At 41.2% G+C, this 26,064-nt stretch overlaps 1 protein-coding gene across 1 annotated transcript in view; it reads left to right on the top strand.

Moving 5' to 3' along the window:
* The window catches only part of Clcn5 (chloride voltage-gated channel 5), a 146,276-nt gene extending 120,445 nt beyond the window's left edge, over nucleotides 1–25,831 (top strand). The window contains exons 5-13 of the mRNA XM_028770798.1: nucleotides 1,263–1,450; nucleotides 8,191–8,313; nucleotides 8,952–9,158; nucleotides 12,869–12,949; nucleotides 13,180–13,722; nucleotides 15,905–16,091; nucleotides 17,407–17,805; nucleotides 17,983–18,199; nucleotides 19,848–25,831. Coding sequence (XP_028626631.1) covers nucleotides 1,263–1,450; nucleotides 8,191–8,313; nucleotides 8,952–9,158; nucleotides 12,869–12,949; nucleotides 13,180–13,722; nucleotides 15,905–16,091; nucleotides 17,407–17,805; nucleotides 17,983–18,199; nucleotides 19,848–19,938 — 2,036 coding nt within the window. The 3' untranslated portion in view covers nucleotides 19,939–25,831. The remainder of the gene's footprint in view (nucleotides 1–1,262; nucleotides 1,451–8,190; nucleotides 8,314–8,951; nucleotides 9,159–12,868; nucleotides 12,950–13,179; nucleotides 13,723–15,904; nucleotides 16,092–17,406; nucleotides 17,806–17,982; nucleotides 18,200–19,847) is intronic.
* Nucleotides 25,832–26,064: the final 233 nt, after the last annotated feature.

The following is a 26,064-nucleotide window of genomic DNA, read 5'->3' as shown; positions in this document are numbered from 1 at the left end:
TGAGAATTTTCTTCTAATTCATTTTTTAAACATTTATTTATTTATTTATTTATTTATTTATTTATATCCCAATATCAGCCCTCCTCCCAGTATCTCTTCGCACAGATCCTCCTCCCCTTCTCCTCTGAGAAAGGGGAGCCCCCTTTGGTATCCCCCCACCTTCCTGGTGCATCAAGTCATTGCAGGACTATGAGCATCCTCTCCCACTGAGGCCAGACAGGGGAGCCCACAAGCAGGTATCAGATTCAGGGACACCCTTGGCTCCGGTTGTTGGGGGACCTGCATGAAGACCAAGTCGAATAAATACTGAAAGCAATTTAGTTTGTTCATACCTAGATTTAGTAGACATCCAAAGTGTCTCTGGTTCCATCCAACCTTCTTTACACACAACACTCTATACTGCTATAAATGTAATGTCCTTAGCTTATAGTACCTTCCTACCACTGTGCAAGTTCTTCTTGTCCATGGTACAAAATCCTGCTGTCCAGGATTTGCCTGTCACCCACAATCTCTATCAGTTTCTCTCTGTAGGCTTTGCAAATCAACATCATGGAAGATTCTTCGGTGTGGGAAATTTATATTCACTCAACCTGATGTGAGGGAAAGTCACATAATCTTTTTGTCTTAATTGTTTTTGGTTTGAGAGGGACTCTCATTAGCTCTAGCTGGCATGTTGAATATACCAGGTTGCTTGAACTATCAGAGTACTGGGGTTGATAGGCCTAGCAAGTTACATAATCTTAAATTACTTACTTTATGGATGCCAGTCCTAAACTATACCAAAGAATTCTGTCAAGTGAGTTTCAAGATCAAATTCAACCCTCTCCTCCGAATAATTTGCTTTCTCCCTAGTTCCCCCCAGTATACATATTTCACAGATACTGGTATTTCTTTTTATTTTTAATCATATGTATGAGTTTGTGTCTGTATGTGGGTATATAGATGTGAGTGCAGGTGCCCAGATACTTGGAGCCCAGAAATATTTCTAGAGCTGGAGTTACAAGCAGTTATGAGCTATGTCATGTGAGTATTGGGAATTGAACTCAGGTAGGTCCTCTGTAAGAGTAGGATGTGCTTTTAAGCATCTCTTCAGCCCATCACTGGTGTCAGTGTAGGGCTAGTAAGTGAAAGTGCAAGCAAGTCAACAATCAGAAAGAAGTTCCAGGTGAACTAGGACTGAGAGAGCTTGTTCTAATTCCCAAAGAGAGAATTTCAGAAGTAGAATTTACCTTTGCCTTTCCCTTTCTTCCCAACTAAACCAGGTTCCTTAGCTGGCCTCATAGACATCTCTGCTCACTGGATGACAGACTTAAAAGAAGGGATATGCACAGGGGGGTTCTGGTTTAACCATGAGCACTGTTGCTGGAATTCCGAGCATGTTACCTTTGAAGACAGAGACAAATGTCCAGAGTGGAATAGCTGGTCCCAGCTTATCATCAATACAGATCAGGTAATGTCTAGCACTGATTTCTGTACCACTGAATTTCATCCTTATATGTATTTCATTTCTTTGTACTGTACTCCTGGCAATTATGAAATCTTTCTCTATTTTCGTTCATGGGAAAGAAAGTGGAACCAACTGTCTTCATTTGTGGTTTAAGTTCAGCCCTATTTCTATCGAGTAAGACATGTTGGAAGCATTTTCTGCTTGTATTTAAAAGTTTGGCTTATTTTAAAGAAGTCTTGTATTTCTTCTACTGCTTAGCTGTTAGTACATAGTGTAGCTAAAATTGCCTTTCTCAACCAATTTCAATAGAAATTTCAGAGGTAGACAACAGGTAAGATGTAATTTCTAACAAAACATTATGGAATGGTTTAAAACATGTTTATCATATAGAAACACAAAGTAGTTTATACCTGAGCACTGAATTAGAACAATCAAAAGGTCTATGTTTTGTGTCAAAATACCAAAGATCTAAGAAATAAAGTTGTCCAGTCTCTTTTACAGTTTTATCAGTATATTCATTATTGCCTAAACAAGTATTTTTCAGCACATAGTAATTGTATGTTTCAGCTTCTTTCCTTTCTTTCAGTACTTTGTTATATGTTAGATCTCTCCCATTTAAAAAAAGCATACAAAACAACAACAACAACAACAACAACAAACTTTTAGTTACCAGGTTCACCAGTAGAAATGGGTACCCCTTGAACTAACTCCCTCCCTATTCATCGTTCTGTTAGTGAAGTAGATATAAGATCAGAATATGTACTTGTAATCTTAAAATTTAGCTTTCATCTGACTACATAGAGGTAAGGAGTTGAGTAAAGGTCACTAGCAGCTGAGAAAGAAAGGGGACAGAGAGAAGTTGTGTAATGAACAGCAAACAGAGAGGAGGAAGAAATTCTGCAGTTCAAACAGCAACGTTACTGTAACTGTACTTTACCACAACTAATGATCGATAGACAGAGGGCTGAGCATTGAGTCCAAGGCCATGTGCCTGCTAGGTAATAAGAGCTCTGATAGTGAACCAATGCTAATATCCCCTTCTTAGATAGTTTTTTTAAAAAAAAGTAGAGGGAATTAGAAGGCTTCAAACATAAAGAAATATGAAATATTTAAGTAAAAATGCTAATATCCTGATTTGATCTCTATACATTATATAAACAAGTATCAAAGTATCACACTATACTTTAAAAAGCATACATAATCGTAAGTCAACTAAAAATAAATTTTAAATAATTTTATCACCCACCATGGTCACAAAACATTTGAGGTGGCGTGTGTGTGTGCGCGCACACACTCACACACACACACACACACACACACACACACACTGGAATAAGTCAATTGAAAAGGATAAGGAAGTAATAATAAAGTCATAAATAAAAGAATTTATTTGCATCCATATATAACTATACTCACTGGCTTGGGGAGCAGGGTTTTATGTGTATAGTACTGGCTAGTTTTCTGTCAACTTGACACAGGCTCAAGTCATCAGAGAGGAGGGAGCCTCAATTCAGAAATGTCCTCTATAAGATCAGGCTGCAGGCAAGCCTGGAGGACATTTTTTAATTAGTTCATGAGGGAGGACCTAGCCCATTATGGGCGGTGCCATCTCTGGGCCGGTGGTCTTGGGTTCTATTAAAAAGCAGGCTGAGCAAGCCATAAGGACCAGGGCAGCATTCCTCTACAGCTTCTGCATCAGCTTCTGCCTCCAGGTTCCCACCCTGTTTTAGTGTCTGTCCTGACTTCCTTCAATGATGAAGGAAGTGTAAGCCAAATACATCCTTTCCTCCCCAACTTGCTTTGGTCATGGTGTTTCATCACAGCAATAGTAGCCTTAACTAAGACATGTATGCTTCTCAAACTGTAGTCTAGTCAAATTATAGGATGAATATTACAAAACACCGGGGTTTTTTCCTGAATGTTGGTAATTTTTTAAATTAAGTGTAAACAATAGTTTTTAAAATATTTGTTTAGATTTGTTTATTTTAGGTGTATAGATGTTTTGTCTGCCTGTGTGTATGTCCATCACATGTGTGCCAGGTGATCGAAGAGATCAGAAGAATGCTTTGGAACTTCTGGAACTGGAGTTACAGATAGATGGTTGTGAGCTATCATATAGGTACTGGGAATCAAACCCTGGTCCTTTGTAAGAACAACAAATGTTATTAACCACTGAACTGTTTTTCTACCTCCATAAACAATGGTTTTAAAATGAAATACACACGCGCGCACACACACGCGCACGCACACACACACATATACACACACATACATATATATTCTTTTTTGTGTACTCAAGATTGAACTCTGGACCTTACTTTTGTTAAACAAGTACTCTATAACTGATTCTTATCTCCTGTATTTTAAATATTTTTATTGTGAAAGCTAGGCTTGGTTGTACACACTTGCAAAGTGAAAGCAGGATCAAAAGTTCAAAAGTTATTCTTGACTACATTCTTGGGCAGCCTGGGCTATATGAGTCCTTGTCTCAAAAACAAACAAACAAACAAACAAACAAACAAACACTTCCCTCCAAAAGGCCAAAATAAAAAATCCCCACAAAATCAAACAAAAAAACACTTAAAAATCTTAAAATTACATTTATTTATTTACTTATGTATTTATTCACTGTGTTTGTAGGTCAGAGACAGGTTTTGGGAATCAATTCTTTCCTTCTACCATGTAGTTCCTGGGGAATGGACCTGTGCTGTCAGTCTTGTTGGCCTTGAAAACCCACTACAATTTTTTTGAGCTGGGTTTAGTGGACTATGCCTCTCAGTCAGTGGTAGGAGGGTCACTGCAAATTCAAGGCTACTTTACTCTAAATATCAAGTTTCAGAACTATTAGGGGTACATAGTAAGATTGCATCTCAAGAAAACAATAACTATATGAACAAACAAACAAGTTATTTAATTAAATTAAAATTATTTTGAAATAGGCTCTTGATAAGTTACCTTGCTGGCCTCAAATTTGTGATCTTCCTGCCTCAGCTTCCTGGGTAGCTCCATGGATTTTTATTTGTTTAAAATAAAGTCTCACTGTCTTGCCTAGTCTAGTCTAGAGGAATCCTGGGATTAGAGGGTTGAGCTGTCATACCCTTCGCTGTATTTTGATTTTGTTTTGTTTTAAGGGAGAAACAAAATTTTTGTTTTACTTACATTCCCAAGTACTTCCACCTTCTACTCTGACATCTCTATATATTAGGAAGATTTGGGCAAAAAAAATATCTTAAGAAGTCTTACAACTTAGGGCAAGTTAGAGGGAGAGAGGGAGAGGGAGAGGGAGAGAGAGGGAGGAGAGAGAGAGAGAGAGAGAGAGAGAGAGAGAGAGAGAGAGAGAGAGAGAGAGGTTTTTTTTGTCTTCTTGTGTATATGTGCCTGGTGCCCAGAGAGACCAGAAAAAGACATTGGAACATTGGATCCTCTAAACTTGGAGTTGTGGATGATTGAAAGCTATCTCATGAGGGGACTAGGAATCGAACCCAGTCTCTCTGCATGAGCAGCAACTGCTGAGCCATCTCTCCAGTTCTAGGAAACACTTAAAAATATTCATATACTTTCTGTGCATGTATGCGGGAATATGTGTGCCATAGCACTTGTATAGAGGTCAGAGGACAGCTTGCAGGAGTTGATTCTCTCCTATCATGTGTGTTCTGGAATTTGAATTCAGGTCGTCGGGCTTGACAGTAGGCATCCTTAACCACGAAGCAGTCGTGCCAGCCACTTATTTCTAAGGCAGTTACATAATCAGAAAATGTTATCCCCTCATCTGGCCTCTCGCTATGTTAACACTTTGCATAACAGTAGTACAGGAAATTGATATATATAAAGGAAAACCATAGAACTTATTTCCCTCTTTTTGTTGGGTGTTTTTGGTTTTGTGGCTGAAGGTGGGGCCTAGGGTCTTGAATATACTAGGTGAACTCTCTACCCACGACCAGGATCACCAGCCCACTTCATTTCTCTAGCTATATATACAAAATGATAACCAGAAGCAGGGGGGAAAGGGAGGCCTAGAGAGCTGTAGTTTTATGATGATGTGTGACAGCTCCCTTGTGCTTTCCCTGAATAACTAGCTCTTTATTATTGGTCTGCTCCAGGAGTTCCTTGTAAAGCAGAGCTTGAGATTTGCTCAAACTACAGATTTCTTTGGCTCTTTTTATGAATGAAATCATTGCCTGGGGGGAAATAGTCTGTGATGCTTGAAGAAGTCCTCTGTTGCCAAGAGTTTGGCCTCCTGGTCTCTGCCTCTGGCCAGCTGCTGCTGCTTTCCTTTTCACTGCCTTCCTTCTTTGTTTCCTACCTCGGGAGTCCACTGGCTCACCAGCTACCCTTAAAGGACAAAGAAAGAATTGTTCTCCAAGAACCTAAGATCATGGAAAAGTTGTGTCAAATTCACAACTAAGAAACCTGAAGAGTCCCTGATTCTCCTTGTCTAGGCTATTAAATTCTCACAGCGCTTGATGTTTTGCAAAGTTGGAAGTCCGTTGAACTTTTTATGCCTTGCCATCTGAACACCCCTGGTGTTCAGGATTCCTTTGTGGTAAAGCATCACCCTTTGCCAGCCCTTTAATGTTAATGAAACATTCTTTAGTGCTCAAAACTAAGGTTTCTAGGTGTCTACTTTATTATCACACATATATACACATTATATGTATATATCAAGAGTATATTCTGTCCATATGACAATAAGTATTCCCTTTTTATTCTTCGGAGCATGATGGAATTTTCAGGGTCAGATAGTTTCTACTCACGAACTTCTTGCTGTGTCTGTGGTAGCAATCTCTCTAAGATGTAATCATTACATGCGGAATAGTTGTTAGAGGCTTAGCAGTCTATAATGGTGGTTACAGGGGCAGGGAGGGGTGGGAAATGGTGAGAAGGCAGCCAAAGGTAGAAACTGGCAATTAGGTGGGATGAATAAGTGTAGAGATCTCTTGTGCCACATGAGAACTCTATTTGAGAACACCAACACTCAGAAGGCAGAGGCAGGCAGTGAGTTCAAGGCCAACCTGGTCTACATAACTGGTTCGAGAACAGCCAGGGCTATGCAAGGAAAACTCGTCTTGAAAAACAAAAACGAAACAAAACAGGAAAAAACAATAAATACTAAGCACTGCAAATGTATTACTCATTCGAAGAAGCATAATTATGGAGGGTGACTATAGCAATCATTTCATTATACATATGTGTATTCAAATATCAAGGCCTGTGGGCTCAAGAGACGGTTCAGCTGGGAAGAGTGCTTGCTGCTCTTTAGAGGACCAAAGTTTGATCCTCACCCACATCCAGCAGCTCACAGCTGCCTGTAAGTCCAGCACCAGAGGCTCTAATGCCACACTCTGGCCTCCACTGGCACTTGTGTGGTACACATATGTATGCACTCACACCCTAGAGCTGGACATGGTAGCTCATACGAACATTTGTAGCACTTGGGAAGTGGAGGCAGGACAATCAACAAGTTCAAGGGCGCCCTCTGCTACATAATGCCTTCAAGACTAACACAGGTTCCATGAGACCCAGACTCAAGGCAACAACACCTCAGATAAATGAACATCCGTGGAGGCTAGGAGTGTAGCTCTGTGGGAGAGCATGTGTTTTAGCATGTGTGAGACGCAGGGTTAAATCTGAAGAATTCAAAATGCAACAAAATGGAATAACACCCCCACCAAATGTCCTGCTACTTACACTAACCATGCTGAGTAAACAATTATTAAGGAACTAAGCAATGTTTAGAAATTTTAGTTAGTATAATCTGTGAGAATTTAACACCAAGATAGGGAACGGTAATGGAATGTTGAAGTCTGTCATCACTTTAAATATGTAGTCAGAGTTCACCCATTCTAGAAACGGGGGAGGCTATTGTCATTCTTGTTAAACTTGACACAGAATCATATGTATGTGACTGCAAAATTGACCAAAAAAAAACCACTCATAAAAAGTAAATTGGGACCAGTTATGGTTTTAGTGTGTAGTTTCAGTTCTTGAGAGGGAGAGGACTCGTGAGGATTGCTACAAGTTAGAAGCTAGACAAGGCTGTATATCAAGACCCTGCATCATAAACTAACTGAGCCTTCCCTTGCCAAGAATTTGGCCTCCTGGTCTTTGCCTCTGGCTAGAGGCAGTTGGATCTCTGTGACCTTGAGTCCAGCCTGGTTTACATAGCAAGTTCTAGGCCAGTGGTTCTCAAATCTGTGGGTCACGAACCCTTTAGGGGTTGAATGACCTTTTCACAGGGGTTGCTTAAGATGCATATCAGGTAGGTAAGGGTAATGGAATGTTGACAGGTGAAATGCTGAAATCATATTTCCATTACGGTTCATAAGAGTAGCAAAATTACTGTCATGAAGTAGCAATAGAATAATGTTGTGGTTGGTGGGAGGGATCACCACAACATGAGGAACTATATTAAGAAGATTGAGAGGCACTGTTGTATGCCAACCAGAGCTACATAGGGAGATATTGTCACCAAGTCAAAAGGGAATCAATCATGTTTGCAGGCTTCCAGTTTTCAATCCTCTGAGCATTTCCTTTGATTGCTACAAAGCATGTGATTTTCAGTACCGAGGAACCCAATCATGTTTCAGTAGTTTCTCTGATGAATGGCCTGCAAAGAGATGTTTAAGCAATTTACTATTGTTCTTTTTCTTCCTGGCCTGCTCCCCTGGTAAAAAGTCACCGAGAAGAGCTGCCCACCCAGCTATCTCCACTAAACCGCTGTCTGTCTTTTTGTCTTGTTCCAGGGAGCCTTTGCGTACATAGTCAATTACTTCATGTATGTTCTCTGGGCTCTCCTGTTTGCTTTCCTTGCTGTATCTCTTGTCAAGGCATTTGCACCTTATGCCTGTGGTTCTGGAATCCCTGAGGTGAGTACAGTATAAACCAGTTGGGTTTCTTTTTTTTGCCAAAATCTGTGTATTCTTGCATATACTATAGCTTGGTTACTGTTAATCAGGGTTTGAGGCTATTTACAGTCCATCTAAATTTTCCTTTAAGTCTCCTGTCAGCCTGGGTCACAGAATTGGGGCTGGAAGGGGAAACATGGGGGGGCGGCGGTCAAATCCCATACCTACCTATTTGGGCCTTAGATTGTTTTACTCAAGAAACTACAAGTTTAGTTCTTGCCTGCTGTCTGACGAAGTCAGAGTTCTTTGGCAAATACTCCAGGCTGTATCTACTCCTCGGGCTGTTTCTTGAACATTGAACTTATCCTCAGAGTATTTTCTAACCAGAGGAGATACCTGTTCTTCTCAGCTGCTCCTGCTTCTCCGTCTGTACACTCTCTGCCTTCCAATAGCCTCTTTCCAGCTGCCACACAGCTCTTTACTCTCCCCCAAATCCCTGGAAGTTTGCGTTTCTCCCATACTGAGATCCCTCTTGGGACAAGTATTTATATGTCACTTGCTGAGAAGTGACAGAGTTCTTGTGAGAGCCGTAGATTTTAGCTGTTTAGCCTTGTTTATTTACATAGTCTGTTTCCAATCTCTCTGTGTTTGGCCTGCAGATCAAAACTATCCTGAGTGGTTTCATTATTAGGGGCTATCTGGGTAAGTGGACCCTTGTCATCAAAACGATCACTTTGGTGCTGGCGGTGTCATCTGGCTTGAGTCTGGGCAAAGAGGGCCCCCTAGTGCATGTGGCTTGCTGCTGTGGGAACATCCTGTGCCACTGCTTCAACAAGTACAGGAAGAATGAAGCCAAGCGCAGAGAGGTAAGGACATGCGACTTTAATAGCGACACCCAGCACCACCCCTCAGGAGCAGAAGTATTGTGCTCTCAGAGATAAGAAGTTGGGGATTTCACTTATTGTAAATTCAAGTAGCTTTTGGTTCAGCAAGTTCAGTTCTAGGAGTCCGTCTTCTAGGCATCTTAGCATGTGTATATTCACAGGTGACTAGGGATACTCAATACAAACCTATTGATATTGTAAAAGTCTGAAATTAGCAAAAGATCATTAAAGAGGGGCTTGATAAAAACTGTGTTCTGCTCATATCATAGGAAACTATGCAACCATTTAAAAGAATGAGATGGCCCTAAGTATATTGACATGGACTGCTGACAACAGACAGCAGAAACTAAAGCTAGTTTGTGAGATATTTTGAGTAATTTTTAAAAATGTATTTCTATGCACTTACAAATAACATCTAGGGCTGGGGTGATATCTTAGTCAATAAAGCACTTACCTTGTAAACATGGGGGCCTAGAACCCATTTTTTTAAAAGGATATTTTTATGTGTATGAGTACACACTGTAGCTGTCTTCAGACACAGCAGAAGAGGGAATCGGATCCCATTACAGATGGTTGTGAGCCACCATGTGGTTGGTGGGAATTGAACTCAGGACCTCTGGAAGAGCAGTCAGTGCTCTCAACCTCTGAGCCATCTCTCCAGCCCCTAGATCCCATTTTTTAAAAGAGTGGTACATCTAATCCCAGCCCTGGGGGTTGCGGGGTGGAGACAGGCAAAACTCTGGAGCTCATTGGCCAGCTAGTTTTACCTGCTTGGCAGGTATCAGACCAATGAGAGACACTTTCTCAGAAAAAAAAAAAAAACAACAACAAGTGGACAGTGCCTGATGCAGATTGACTTCTGGCCTCCCCTTGCACACACATGTGCCTGCACCCACATGTACATACCTGTATGCATGAAGATGAACATCCACAAACCCCTAACATAGATCTGGAAATGAGTTTATCCTAAACTGTGAAAAGCATGTAGTTTATGGTACATGGGAAAATGAGGCAGAAGGGGAGAGTGAGGACTTGAACTGTTTATTGTGTTTGTATGTGCTAAGTCTTTTTTTTAAAAAATTACAGAAAATGGTGGACTTTGAGGAACTTGCTGTGGGTAGAAGAGTAAATACAAACAGCACATTCCAAATGGCCAGAGTTTTCATTGTTTCTTGCTACTAAATACCACACTTGATTTAGTTCCTCCCTGTGTTAGACCTCTCCCTGCCTGCCTCTTGCTTTATTCAGCTCAGCTAAACTGTTTCTGTGCCTGTGCCTAAATCAGCCAGCTGGTAGTGTGTACTATTTTTGAGGAGGAAGAATGTTCTAAAAAATTGTCCCAAGTCATTGGTTACTTTTGTCTTGTAATAATTAAGGACCTAAGGAAGCAGTGATTCTTGCTTTATTTTCCTTTAAGGGTCCAAAAAAAAAATCACAGGTGAAATAGGCTAAGACCAAAATCATTTCATTAAAAAAGACCTCTTGGAAAACTGGAACCCAGCGATTTCTCCTGAAGAGAGGAAAAAAAACACGAAAAGATTAACCACAGGCTCTGGAAACTGAAATGCTAGAGTTTTAAGTGTGGACCATTAAGTAGGGAAAGTTCCTGGAACAGTCAGAAAGGAGAGGAAGGCAAGCAGGAGTAGTAAAGGGAGTGTGAGGAGATTGTCACATGGTAGAGGGACACAGAAGCTATGTGGAGTTAAACAAACTATTAAACAAGTGAAATCATGAAAAGAACACCATTCTAAGAGTCACAAATGGTGTTGGTTGTTGCTGCCTTACAGGGATGGAGTTGAGCTTGAAACTAGATTCCTTATAAAAGCTAAACTGTTTTTCTGAAACTTGCCAGACATGGACTCTTCTGAACATCTGAATCTTCAGTCTATTTTTCGAAACACAGATATATCTCTAATGTTTTTTTTTTTCCCCTGTGTTGCTGGGATCTAAACCCAGGGCCTTGTGAAAGTTATCTTATCTTGTGGTTCTCAATAGCAGTACAACCTGTTCAGGAGCAGCAGCCTTATCGCTGTGAGCAGACTGGTGGAAGTAAAGCAGACCTGAGTTGGAGGGGGTGCACAGATTCCATTCGCTAATATAAAACTCAAGAGTCCTGTTCCTCCCCGCCCCGCTCCTAGTTCATCCTAAATGTATCCAGGAAAATCTCCTTTTACAAGTTGCATTTTGGCTTCCCTGTCCTTCTCAAATGACAGCCCTTTGAGCAGCGACTTTTCAAAGCTCTCATTTCTTTGAAGGTTAGCACCAGAGCTTTCCCTCCTTGCCCTCCTTATTTTCCCTAGATGCTCTGCCAGTCCTGGAGAAACCGGGACTAGGAAGCCAGAAAACTGCCTATTTTGTCAAGAAATATTTTATTCTGCCAAATTCTTAATTTTGCTCAGTTTTATCTTTAACATGTGTTTTGAAATCATCTCTCTCCACAGCTACTAGTGTTGAAGGAAATGGCTTGTTCCTATTAATTCTGGTCTGTTTACATCACTAGTGGGAGTCCTGCACATTTCCCGTGCCTACGTTCCCACACACGGGGCAATCCTCTCTAAACACCACTTGCTGTCCCCACCCCACCCCCTTTTGTCTATCTTTCCTGCTTTAATCCCTTCGCTTTCCTTGCAAGCTGTCTTCTCTGCCTTCAAAGATCTAGTTCTCTCCCTATTTATGTTTCTATAGGCCATTGAGACTGGAATAGGCGATATAGGCAATTCTAAACTGTAACTGCTTTTATGTCATTAAGCCTTCTGTAATATCTCATTAAATTTTTTCCTAAACTGGCCCTTGGAGAAAGCCCACAAGGTCTCAGCCCTACATACAACTCAGGACTGCTGAGAAGTGGGAGAAATAGTCTTCCCCAAGGCCGAGCACAGCAATTGCTTATTCAGTGCCAAGCAGTCAGCTCTGAAAGCATACATACAATAGCATTATGCAGACTGAGCAGGTAACACTTACAAATGTCTCCGTATATAGAGAAGTCTATGTGTGTAATAAGAATTAGTAACAAGAAAAGGCCATAAACTTGAAGGAGAGCAAAGAGGAATATATGGGAGGTTTTGGAGAGAGGAAAAGGACAGGGGAAATGATGTAATTATAATTTCAAAAAATAAAACAAAGCAAACAGTGTACTAGTGACACAGCATAGCAAATTACTTTATCTTGGTCTCCATACTCAAGTTCTGTTACTGAACAAGGAAGGTCGTCAGTCAGCAGAGCCTCAATTTAGAACTAAACATGTGCCTCGATCACAGAGTAATGACCATTTGTTCTTGTTTAAACACATGAACTGTGTATAACGTCAATGGCTAGCACACAGTATTTGCCCTCTAAGTACATATCACTTTTTATGCTATAGATCACATAAATTTTGTAGGTTTTGCTCCTTTTAAGATTTTTTATTAAAATATAAGTACACCCCTTCCCCCTCTCCTTTCCTCTCTCCACCCTCTTCCATCAGCTCCATTCCTTCCTTCCCAAAGAGATGGCATCTTTCTCTTTGATTACTGTTCACTCACACATTTCAGTATAACCTGTTGAATCCAATTAGTGTTGCTTATGTGAAAGTGGTTAGCTGTGTAGGGTTTTATTTTTTTAATTCTTTGTGCTTACGAACATTCCTTTAAAAACGTGATTGAATGTAAGGAAGCTGTATTATTCCATTGCTGATCTTTTATTTTGGATTGTAGGTCTTATCAGCTGCAGCAGCTGCTGGTGTATCTGTAGCCTTTGGGGCCCCTATTGGTGGAGTATTATTCAGCCTGGAAGAGGTAATGATTTCTGTCTGTAGAGCATGCATATGCCTTTATATTAGAAATCTTGGCTAGTATCTATGTATGTTGTAGTTCCTGGGTGTTTTGCCCAACTTGATTCTTTGGGATGTAACCAGAAATTTCTGGAAAGTTTTCAATCTTGACTATAATGTCAGCAGCCCCAGCATTTCATTTGAAAGCATTCTGGCATACTGAGTAAGTTTGCTTTCTCACCTTCTGTCTTGTAGGTCAGCTACTATTTTCCCCTCAAAACACTCTGGCGTTCATTCTTCGCTGCTCTGGTGGCAGCATTCACACTCCGCTCCATCAATCCTTTTGGGAACAGCCGCTTAGTTCTGTTTTACGTGGAGTTCCACACCCCATGGCATCTTTTTGAGCTTGTGCCATTCATTGTGCTAGGCATATTTGGTGGCCTTTGGGGAGCTCTGTTTATCCGCACAAACATTGCCTGGTGTCGGAAGCGTAAAACCACACAGCTGGGCAAGTATCCTGTCGTCGAGGTACTCATTGTGACAGCCATCACTGCCATCTTGGCTTTCCCCAATGAATATACCCGGATGAGCACAAGCGAGCTCATCTCAGAGCTGTTCAATGACTGCGGTCTTCTGGACTCCTCCAAGCTCTGTGACTATGAGAACCGGTTCAACACAAGCAAAGGTGGTGAGCTGCCTGACAGACCTGCTGGCGTGGGCGTCTACAGTGCCATGTGGCAGCTGGCTTTGACACTCATACTGAAAATAGTCATTACTATATTCACATTTGGCATGAAGGTGAGAAATTCTTTGGGTGAATTCTGTGTGAATGTTCTGTATGGATGTGGGCTTCAGAGGGCAAAGCCAAAGTATCCTACAATCCTGATAGCTCATGTGGTGTCAGATTTCCCTAGAAGCCCCTTTATCTCCAAATGTTCTCATGACTTCATGGACAGTGAGTCTCAGCTCACGGATACCTTTATTTAGGTCAAATGCAAACCTCACTGATAGAGTTTTTAAAAGAAACATTTTTTTCCTTTTCTATGTAAAAACATTTTCCCTACAAAAAGGGCAGTGTGGAGTTTTCATGCTGGATCATTTTCTATAATGTCTGACTACCACAGTTAGTCCTTATAGGGTACATGTTAGAGTTAATTAAAGAAGCTTGATTTTAGCCTGAACTCCACGAGGTTACCAATGTTCTACCATCTTGACCACATTTTAGTTTTTAGCAACTTCATAAAGTTCAACCCAACATGGCTAAGTGAACTTTTTACAGTTAATATCAGTGCTTACTAGTTAGCCAGTGGAGTCCACTTCACATGTTGATGTTAAAGTGTTTAAACTATCACAATCCCGTAACACTGACTGGTGATCGGGCCTTGCAGCAACAGTTCTAGCCACTAAGGCTGTAGATTTGGTTCCTCAAACCCACATGGTAAAAGGCAAGAACTAACTTCTGAAAGTTATCTTCTGACCTCCACACAAACATACCACACACACACACACACACACACACACTCACACACCACAAGAAGTGTAGAAACCAATCTAAGCACATTCTTATGTGGAAAAGCTACAGGAATTGATCTTGTACATGCTTGTACAGTTATCCCAGGGGTAGGTCTAGTGCTCTATAGCAAAGTAAAGTGACAATACCTATAATTGATTGCCTATTTCAGAAACGGAGAGAGGAGTTTGAATGTTCCTAAGACAAAGATATAATAAACGTTCAAGTGACAGATATGGTATTTCTCCTGATTTGATCATTCCATGTTGTATACATTATCCAGTTACTATACAGTACTTAAGAAATATGCACAATCATTATGTCTTACTTCAAAGCAGATCTTTATCTTTAATATTTGTTATAATATCTGTGTTTTAGAGGAAATGAAAATAGAAAATCACTTAAAGCATTTGCTTCTTCCATCCTAAGTTTTTCTTCTCCTGTTTCCTTTCTTCAGCACTGTATTGCCAAACCACCCCCTATCTTCTCCATGGAAAGGTATTTGAGTCAGTGTTAGGAAAAATACCCGAAAAGTTTCTGGGTGCTTCTTGGGTTAATTTCAACATTGTTGTTTCACTGTTTTATTTAAAGGGAATCTGTAGATCCTCAGATATAACCATGTTCAGTTGCACTCCAATGTCACATACACACCAAGAACCATAAGCTGTTCTGATTGTGTTTATATCATTTCCTTCCTTTAATAGTGATAACTCCTAGAAGCCAAGAAACAAAACAGGAAGGTGGATGAATGTTCCCTGTTTGGGTTAAGCATGCAGCTATAGCGACTATCTCATTTTAAAATTTTGTTTCGTTTTCTGTTGTGTTGTTAGAGGTTAGATGGAATGGAAACTTTTCCTGTGCCATATTTTTGGTGTGGGTGATGGGTTAAGATGCAATATATAAGTGTCATTATAAATATTCTATGAAAATACCAGCGTTACTATTCACTAACTCTTCACTTTGGGTAAATGACTTAACCTCTCTAAACCTTGGGGTCTGTCATTGGGGAATAATAATGTCTAATTCCTGGAGTTATTATAGAACATCTACAAAATCTTATACATAGACCATCCTGCATAGAATATAATAGTCATCAAAGAGTAGATTGTTGCTGATAAAACTTCAGAATTGGGGGAAATGTCTGCATATCTGAGAAATTCCATCTATTTTCCTTTTTCTTTGGGAAAGGCCTAATTTCTGCCTCCAGTTCTGTGTTGGTCTGGAGAGTTCAGGCTCTTGCCTGATGGACCCCGAATCAGGGTAAGCTTCTTCGAAGTCATCCTTGCCTGCACGTCCCAGAGAACCTCTAGTCCCTGTAGTGTCATACAAGTCTTTGCAGCCACTTGGTAGCATAGTGCATAGTTAAAGTGTCGTTGGCCTGTTTGCTTCGCAGAGGGTCAGTCCTCTACCCTACCATATACCAAGAACTGCGTCATTTCTCACTAACCACCTTGTGCTTTCTCTTCGCAGATTCCTTCTGGTCTCTTTATCCCCAGCATGGCTGTTGGTGCTATTGCAGGCCGTCTTTTAGGAGTAGGAATGGAGCAACTGGCTTATTACCACCACGACTGGGGCATCTTCAATAGCTGGTGTAGTCAGGGAGCTGATTGCATCACACCTGGCCTTTATGCCATGGTTGGGGCTGCTGCCTGCCTAGGTGAGTAGTGTTTGCTTCAAAGAAGTTACCCTGCCAGTGACATACAAATGAAGACTACTAAGAAACACCGTGGACTGCAGAGTGGTTTGTTTTTTTTTTGTCATGATTATCCATTTCTTCTTGGTTTACTATTTCTCAAATATTTTAAGAAAGGTAATTTTAATATCTTTCATAGGGGAAGTCATCAGAAATCTGGACAGAGATAGTTGCATAAGAAAGTGTATCACAGTATTTATGAAAACAAAACTTAGGCACGTGTGGCACATGCTTGTAGTCAGCCCTTGGAAAGCTAAGCCGGGAGGATCTCAAGTTCCATGCCTGCCTGACCTACATAGTAAGACCTTGTCTGTACACCAAACCAGCCCCACGCGCACCAATGAAACCCAACTTAAATCTGAACGTTAAGGAACTTATACAATAAATTATGTTCCATCCATATATTACATTATACAGCCCTTAAACACGATTCTGTTCTGTTTAACATATACTTGTGTGTGATGCTAAGGATCGAAGCCAAGCTATAAGCTCTCTGCCATTGAGTATATTATCTTCTAAGCTTTTCATTTTTTTAATTTTAAGATAGCATCTCATTAAGTTCTTCCAGCACGCACACGTGACCCTTTTTGCCTCCACCACTCAAGTGACTAGAATTGCGGACCTGTGCCACAGGCTGCTGATATGTTTAGCATCTTCAATGTGATGTTGAATTTTCTTTCCTACGTTTCGTTTACGGTGGGAAGGGGGAAGCCTGTGCCTTGGAGGTCAAACTTAGTTTATCAGACTCGACAGCAAGCAGCTTCCACAGTGGGGCTTTCTTGTTGCCCCACCTTTTTAAATTTATTTTTGGTAATATAATTTTAAATTGGTAATGATATTGAATATTCCAAACATACAATAGGAGAAAAAAGTATGGTAAAGAACTAAACATAATATGAGCTCACATATGTAAAAATACTACGTGGTTTTGTATTTGAAAAAACTTAAACTTTTTACTCTGCTTATATATAGAAATACACGGTTTTGTATTGGAAAAGTACTTGAAAATTTTATTCTGCTTGTTGACAGCTAAATTTTTATAATGAGCATGTACAATTAGGAAAAATAGCAATGAGGTGTTTTTAACCTAGAAGGCTGCTTCTACTTTGTTATTTTGAGAAATCGAAGTCATGTCTACTGGGGGGTGTTGCTTTAATGCAGTCTGGAATCTGTACAGTTGTTGCTGAGATTGTGTCCGAGCATCTTTTCTAGTGGTTTTCTGAACAAGACCCACAGCAGGCCTACAATCATGACTCCTATGTCTGTTTTTTTTTTGTAGGCGGGGTGACTCGGATGACTGTTTCTCTTGTTGTCATAATGTTTGAACTGACTGGTGGCCTGGAATATATTGTACCTCTGATGGCTGCAGCTATGACAAGCAAGTGGGTGGCAGATGCTCTTGGGCGAGAGGGCATTTATGATGCCCACATCCGTCTCAATGGATACCCCTTTCTTGAAGCCAAAGAAGAATTTGCTCATAAGACTCTGGCAATGGATGTGATGAAGCCCCGGAGAAATGATCCCTTGCTGACTGTCCTTACTCAGGACAGTATGACTGTGGAAGATGTAGAGACCATTATCAGTGAAACCACGTACAGTGGCTTTCCGGTGGTAGTGTCCCGAGAGTCGCAAAGACTTGTGGGCTTTGTTCTTCGAAGAGATCTCATTATTTCAATTGGTAAGGATTTCAGAAAAGGAATAAAGGAGCTTGATAATTGGACATGAAATCAGGGAGACAGAGGGAAGAGAGAGAGGGAGGGAGGAAGGGAGGGAGAGAGAGGTAGGTCCAGTTAAGGGACAGAATGGAGAACTAGCACTTCACCTTTCAACTTTTCATTTTCTTCTCTTCACACAGAAAATGCTCGGAAGAAACAGGATGGGGTTGTGAGCACTTCCATCATTTATTTCACGGAGCACTCGCCTCCAATGCCTCCATACACCCCACCTACCCTGAAGCTTCGGAACATCCTGGATCTCAGCCCCTTCACTGTGACAGACCTTACGCCAATGGAGATCGTAGTGGATATCTTCCGCAAGCTGGGACTGCGCCAGTGCCTGGTTACGCACAATGGGTGAGCACCCTTGAATAAAGGTAGATTGGAATGTGGGAGAAACTTAGTAGAGAGGTAAAGGGGAGAACCTCCAAAATAAACCAAGACTTTTAAGCCTTTCTGAAGCCTCAAGGAGGTAGATGTGATTAATGGCCTTCAGGGAAGAGAATATGTTTGAGGGATGCAAACTACTAGTTGCATATTATCAGTAACTCAGATTCTCTACAAGAAAGGAACTGTGGTCTTGTGCACAGGCATCACTGAAATTGTAATGGTGTCTGAGCTGTACAGTGGTCCCTCCAGCCCTTGAGAAATGTCTTCCAAGATCACCACTGGAAACCTAAAACTGTAGCTAGTACTAACCTTCATGTATAATGTGTTCTTATTGTATATTCACACACCAATGAGAAAGCTTAATTTTTAAGTCAGACAGTCATCAAAAATAAATATAAAGTAGACCAATTATAACAATGCACTGTCATAAAAATTTTAGGAATGCGAAGTTCCCCTTCCTCTTAAAATAGCTTATTGTATTGTACTGTGGTTTCAGAGTATGGTTGATCTTGAGTGACCAAAGCCATGGTTACAGGAGACTGTTGACAAGGATGGTGGCACATATCTGTAATCTCAGCACTTGGGTAGTAGAAGCAGGACAATCTGTTAGTTGCTCAAGGCTACCCTCAGCTATGTACTAAATGTAGCCCAGCCTGATCTACATGAGACTCTGTCTCCAAAAGAAGAGTTTTGCACTTGATACTTACAATCCCTTTGTTATTTTTAAGGACAAAATAAATCTAAGTTTTAGTGGGTCTGATGGTCTATCCAATGGCCTCTGATTAAATAGATGGTAGTGGTAGGGTATAAATCACAAGTCTTTGAACTTCCAAGCCAAAGGCTCTTTTCTTCCTGAAATACATGCTTTCTAGCAAAGAAACCATGCTATTATTGGAAAGGGTACAGCTGAGGAGAGTATTAGAAAGTTTTCTTGTTTTTGACGTTTTATGTTAACTTTACCACTCTATAAGAACTTCTGCTTCTAAACTTTGGAAATGTCATAGAAAAAATTTTACAAGAGCTAAGTCAGAAGAATTTCTCTGATAGGTGTATGTTCACCATTTACTGAAATCCTAACTCATGTAAGAAGATACTCCATGAGATTCTCGGGAGACATGAAAGTAAATAAACCTTTCTCTGTCCTTGAGTATTGTGCATGGTTACAGGGAAAGCAGGAACACACAAATGATCATAGGGCAAAAGCAAAGCGAGTAAGGGCCATAGATGAGTCTGCACAGAGCAGGCCATTGCTGGGGGCAGGGCAGTGTCTCAGCTGGCTCATAGGACCAGGGATGTTTAGGGTTGGGGGAGCATTTGAAGAGGGCTGTAGCAAGTAGGTACCATTCATAGGTTTAAAGAGTAATATTTAAATCAAAGGAAAATGTGGGCCCTGAGACCTAGATGTAGAAGTGTCAATGTATTTAGGGACAGGTGCATTGCTCCCTTAGTCTGGGGTAAATATACATCCTATTGATAGCTCATTGTTCTCCAAGAACAGATAGTATGGACAAAGAAAAACTTGAGAAGGATTAAGGAGGACAAGTATCACCTTTAGTTTTAAGAACACTATTTTCATTGTACATTTACTTTTTTTTTTTATGTGTTTGTCTTTCAGGCGTTTACTTGGAATCATTACCAAAAAGGATGTGTTAAAGCATATAGCACAGATGGCAAACCAAGACCCTGATTCCATTCTCTTCAACTAGAATCATGGGGTTGTTCTGGATGTAAAACAAGGACATTGCGGACCATGGATATATTTTATTAACTGGGTACCCAAAACACATTTCCCATATTTGGATGGTGAAGTCATATTAGTGTGTTGTCTGTTTCCTACAAGTTAATCAGTTGCACTACATAATTTCTGGAAAATAATCTCTTTAGGAGAAAATACAGTTAGGCTTCTGTGATACTGCATTAGGAAGGGTTCACGAAAGAGTAAACAAGATGGCTATGGTTTTATTATGTTTGTTCTTTAAAATAGTTTTTTTTATTTAAAATTAATCGTTAGCCAATATGCAATCACTGAAAACTATGCAAGAAAAGTTCCAATTATTCTAACAAATAGCCTGCAGGAAACTCATGGTAAACACCATGTGTTGGAGGGAGACTCTTAACTGTCACTGATGGGAGATGAAGTGTGAACTAAGGGGCTTTGCCTTTCAAGCCACAGAAAGGAAAGGCAGAAGGAAATAGCAATGGCATTTTCTAGACTGTGAAGATTCACTTAAATTCTTACTCCTGTTACAGTATTTAGCGTTATTAGTTTGTTCCGTTTACCTTCTCATCAGAAGACAGTGCTGCTTTGGTTAATCTCCTCCAAGTGAAGTAGAGGGGTTGACCTTGTGGGCCTGCTTGTCTTGGTCTTTTGAAGTGCACAAAGTTAAGTTACAGAGCTTTCTCCTTGGCCGAAGAAAGGCTAATCTTCCAAATGGCAATGCTAACTGGTAGACAAGGACTTTGTTAGAAATCTGTTAGTAGCTAGGCATCATTTATTCCAGTTTTCTTGAAATGAAGATAAATTCTGAGCAAAAGTCAGTGGCTAGTAATGTCATGGTTTTCTGAAGCCCTAACCCAATCTCTTACCCTGATGCCACCTCCATGGATGATGGTGCTTCAGGCTTCTGGAATAAGAACAGTATCTGGAACTGAGTCTAGGTTGAATAGTGGGAAAGCAGGGAAGGGTCAGACATTAGCACCCCGGTGCATTTCTTTGAAAAGACCACCAGTACTAACAGAACTGGATGCCTGTGCTCCTCCCGGTGTGGAGTCTGCACAACAGGCCATTGTTCCTGTGAGCATAAAGCAAGCTTGAGCTACTTGCCCATGTATGGAAGGAACTGGAACGGGATAGGCAACTGCAATTACCTTGAGGTGCCATCCTTGGAAATCTAACAAAAATACAGAGCCCTCCTAAAACCTAGGTGTAGGGATGAGGCCTGATGACACCAAAGGTGCTTGTACCCAGTTAACACAAAACTAAAAGGTGCCCGTCTCAATTTCCTGCCACATCTGTGGCAGTTAAAAAACATCACATTATACAAACAACTGGTGGAATTCACGAGCCACCACCAGCATTCCGACCACTCTTTCATTTTCTATCATTGTATCCATGTGCAATTACTCTCCTTCCTCCATTCTGTTCGCCTCTCTTCTCAGCACCGAATCCTTTTTAAGATGGAGCAGTCTGCTAAGTGCAATCATTCCTAAAAACAGCAAAACATACCTACTAGGGTTAGTTAAATTGTAAGCCAAGGCCCAGCAGTCTCCTGGCACTTGGACTAGAAGTGACACACAGCCTTTTCGTTTGCCATGTGGCCCCATTGCTACTGCCATGTCTCCGTTTCCCTCTCCGATGCCCATGGCAGTGAGACTATGTTGTTGGGTGACAGTTCAGCCTTGTTTATCTTACAAGTCTGTTCCTGCTACCCCCTGCTGTCCTTCTAGTCCAGGACCAGCAGCCTTTGGCACATTCCCGTGGGTAACCCACTGCTCCCAAGCAACTCAGTGTACCTCATTTTAACAGTTATTGATCCCCAAGTCAAGGACTTTTTTTTTTTTTAAAAAAAGAAAAAACAAACAAAAACGTTTTTTATCATTCCCAAATCAGAAAGTCCTTTATTATCCAGGGCTGAGTAGCCAAGACATATTTTGATTTTTTTATCTTTACTATTTCAAGGTAGCCACCAGAGTTTCTCCTTTTAAGTATATTCCTCTGGCATTTTAATGAAAAAGAATGCTTCGGGGTACATGGTATCATCATCATGGCTCCATGACTTTATGTCTTGTTCCTTCCATGCCACTGCATGACCACCTAGTGTATTATGTGGAGATCAAAGTTCTTGTCTGTGTATTTCAGGTTCAGTCAGTACCTTTCTTTGGTGATCCTGCCTCACTAAGGTTTGCAAAGCAGGAAACTACTGTGTCTGGTATTGGATGGCAAGGGATGGTTTGGTCCTATCTCAGAGAGCAGTGGTGGCATGGAGAGTATCTTGTTTGCCTCTGTGTCTCTTCTAGTTCTTTCTTTTCATTGTACACAGACGAGCCAGTGTTAAGGTGCTACTTCAGAGAATAAATCTAAGAAATCAGATAACACTGTGCGAATGGATACTTTCTAGATGCTAAGCACCAATGGGCCCTCTAGATAAATTTGGCAATTTCCCTTTGATACCTCACTCCTTAGAAATATCATTCATTAACCTTAGTTTCTCAGGAATCCTTGTAGCTTGTCTGCTAGAAATAGCTGTAGTGTGTGGTGTCCATTGTCTGTCTGAGCCTATGGTTTAGCTCAAAGGTTGAGGAGTTCTGCTGGAGTACTCTCCAAGATTGCTAGCCTGGCACCTGGACACACAGTGGCTCTTGTCTTGAGGTAAAGGGAACTCTTTCCTGTCATTGCCATTCCATTCCATCAGTTAGATATTCCTAAAAACAAAACAACCAAAAACAAAGCCAAGAGGGAAGTCCGGCAGTCGCCTCCGATGACTACATACCTCAAGGGTAAAATACTGGATAATTTAAGCTTTGCAAATCAATTGAGACAAGTTTATTTTGGTACTGGAAAAGGAAATAGCCTGATGTGAGGAAAGTGTTTACAGAAGAACGCCAATAAATGCCTCAAGAGTGTGAATTTTCCAAGGCACTATATCTGGAGGAAGTCTAGCTGTGAGGGCTAGATTTATGGATCTTTTAACAGTCTTAACTGCTAAATTTTATATCTTTACACCTTCAATGGAAAGAGCTTAATGAAGCTGAGAGAGATTGCATAGTGAGCTCAATTGCAGATGAACAGAGGGCTGGCGATGTGGAATAATAACTATTAGAGATCATTTCTACTGTGATATTTGCTTAGAAGCGGCCAAATTGGAGCAGCCCTCCTCTCTCTGGTTCCAGTGTCCTGGCTCAACCCAGCTGCAGAGGAGAGCTGACGTAGTCCACAGAACAGAGAGCGCCTCTGGTGGGTTAGCTGAAATTGATGATACTTTGAATTGGCCATCTGGCAGAGCAAACAATTAATTTGCCGGTTTAACTGCAAAGCAGGCCAATTGTCTTGGCACTAAAGTCTGAGTTGAAAGGCTTTGCAGGAAGAGCTGATGCCACTGAATGCATGGGCTCAACATTACTGTTCTAAAACCTTAATGTTTGCAACCACCTCTGGGATTGTCTGGATGGTACCTGATGGTATGAAGAAAGCCATCCCGTTCTCCAGTCCATACATCTTAGCATAAGGTAGGCAGAAGGCCTTAACCACGTGCCCCAAAGGGAGAGGGAAGCAAATCAGGTCCAGGATTCCCAAATGAACTAGAACCTCAAAGCTATTTGACTTAATGGCAGTCTAGCTTTATGGAGACAGCCAACCCTTGAGGAGGAACACATCATCTGAGTGTCTAGATGATAAACATTTGACTATTTTTGTTTGAAGCTCTCCCTAGTTTGTCCTTGTTCTATATAGAAAATAAGCTGTTTTCTCTCATTGCAGCTCAGGAGCTGGGCAGGGTTGGAGAGGAGTGGGCACAGCAGAGCTGGACCGTTGCTGGGCTTTGCTTCCCGTTCAGCCATTTGTTCCAAGGAGAGGAGCTCTTGGAAAAATGTGTACTTGCAGTTTCAAGCTACTCCCCATACATATGCTGGCCACGTTCTCTTTCCTAAGCGTCTGCATCTGGGCAAAGTTATAAAGAGATAAAGGGAGGAAAAGGAGACTTTCCCATGATGTCGGTAGGATTTTGCCAAATCCTCCAAGAAGGATGTGATATATGGACCTTCCTTCCTTTTTTCATTTCCCCTTTTCTCCTCCCCACCCCCCATGGGGCCTATCAGGTTACCCTGTCCAGCCCAACCTTACAGTCAAAACTTCCTACCTCTAAGTTACTACCAAAGGGTCTTTGGTCTGTGTGTGCACACTTGTCAAATGAATGCCCTGACTAATGTTTAGCCTTTTGAGGAGAAACTGTGTGATGGTACATATAGGCAAAAAGGCAGTCTGCCTCTGCCTCTGCCTCTGCCTCTTCCTTTGCTCTCCCTACCATGCATATCCTACCTTCACCTCTTTTCTCATTTTTATGACCATGTTGTTTGAATAAGGACTGTGGCAGGTAGAGACGAGATGACCCCTGAGAATAAAGAATGGAAACTCCTCAGCTGATGAGAGGCCATTGGCAGTTTGCTTAGTCCACAGTAGGGGCCAAAGCCAGAAATATGCTTACTGGGAGTGCCGAGGGCTTTAGCTGTATTATATATTAGTTCAGATGTGCTGGATTAAGTGGTAGTTTAGGATCTAATGAGAAAAAAAATGCCATTTAGTAAAATGGAGAAGAAAACAGAACCTGTGATTTTTTTTTTTTTATCAAAGTGGTAGTGTTTAGCCTTGCCGTCAAGTAGAGGGTACCTCAAAATATATGGTCCTTGTCCCTCGTTCTCTTTCTTACCTTCCACTTTTTTTTTCTTCTCCATTGTCCTGCCTTTTTAGTACTCAGCTTTTTATATATAAGTATTTACTTTTTTTAAACTATATATTTGGTCCTTTGGGACTGTGTGATGATTATATTGTATTCCATTCAAGATAAAGCTATATGTTTAATATTGTATTCTCTAAAATTGTCTTTTGAAGCTATGCTGCTATCCAGGTACAGGCCAGAAAGGAATTGGGCCTGACAGCATCTTGGTCATGTCACCAGAGGGTGACTCTGATGTCCATGATGATGACTCATTGATTTGATCAAGGCCAGCCTCCTGTTTATACCTCTGCCCATTCATTTCTGGCCATGGGAAGTATACCAGCTATTGGGTGAGCCATTGAAACCAGGAGGATCAGAAGGGCCAGGGTCCAGCCCATGGACACCATGTGAATTTCTCTGTCGGAAGCTCATTCAGAGAGCTGGCTTCAGTCGCAGTAGCCAAAGAAAATCTGTCTGACTGGATGTTTGAATTCCTAAGAGTTGGTCAAAGTTCAACTGAAGCTTATGCATAGATATCTGTAGTTGCTTGGCATCCAGAAATGAGCTTCAGCCAAAGCTAATCCAGTCCGAGTTTCCACAGGAAGCTTGGTGCTGAGCTGTCCAGACCAGTCATTTATCAGAGGGTTGCCAATCTTTCAGCCACGCTTTTGTAGCTTTATCCTCGCCTGCTCATAGACACAGCCCGATCCAAAGCTGTGGCTTACTGCTCACTTTGCTCTGCTCCCTGGTCACGTATAGTGACATAGTGTAAAAAGGAAAAAAAAAAGATTGGGGAGTTAGGTGACCTGGTTTGTATTCCCTATGCTTCTACTAACTAGCCTCAAGATCTTAACCGCTCTGTGCCTCAGTGTTCCCATCTGCAAAATGGGGATAGTGTAAATTGCCCTACCTACCTCACAGGGTTGTTGTGAGGATAAACTGAGACAATGAATGGAAAGCACTTTGACAAGTAAGTGCTATGCAAATTGTTACGAAATGGAAAGAATCTTGTTCAAGGCAACGGAATGGACATTAGCAGAAGGGTTAATGGGATCGTCCAGCCCTTTCTCCGTGTGGCTTAAACCTAGGTTGCCATTGCTTTATACATTTTCACGTAGCACAGATTTGTAATTATGCATGTAATAAAGCACAGCCTTATCCAACTTGATTCTCCTCTGTTTCTGAAGACCTTGAACTTTTCCAGTGTTGAGTTTTGACCATCAAAAACACAAGGGCAGGGTGTGGGGCTTGGGGAATAGTTTTAAAAGCAACGGAGGGGCTGGAGAGATGACTCAGTGGTTTAGAGCACGTGTTGCTCTTGCAGAGGGCCCAGGTTCAATTCCCAGGAGCCACATGATGGCTCACAGCCACCTGCAACTCCAGTCTCAGGGGATCTGATGC

The sequence above is a fragment of the Grammomys surdaster genome, unplaced genomic scaffold (assembly GCF_004785775.1).
Source record: "Grammomys surdaster isolate TR1022 unplaced genomic scaffold, NIH_TR_1.0 204, whole genome shotgun sequence".
Taxonomy (NCBI): domain Eukaryota; kingdom Metazoa; phylum Chordata; class Mammalia; order Rodentia; family Muridae; genus Grammomys; species Grammomys surdaster.
Note: the sequence above shows the minus strand (reverse complement) of the source record. Positions and strands in the feature narration are given on the sequence as shown.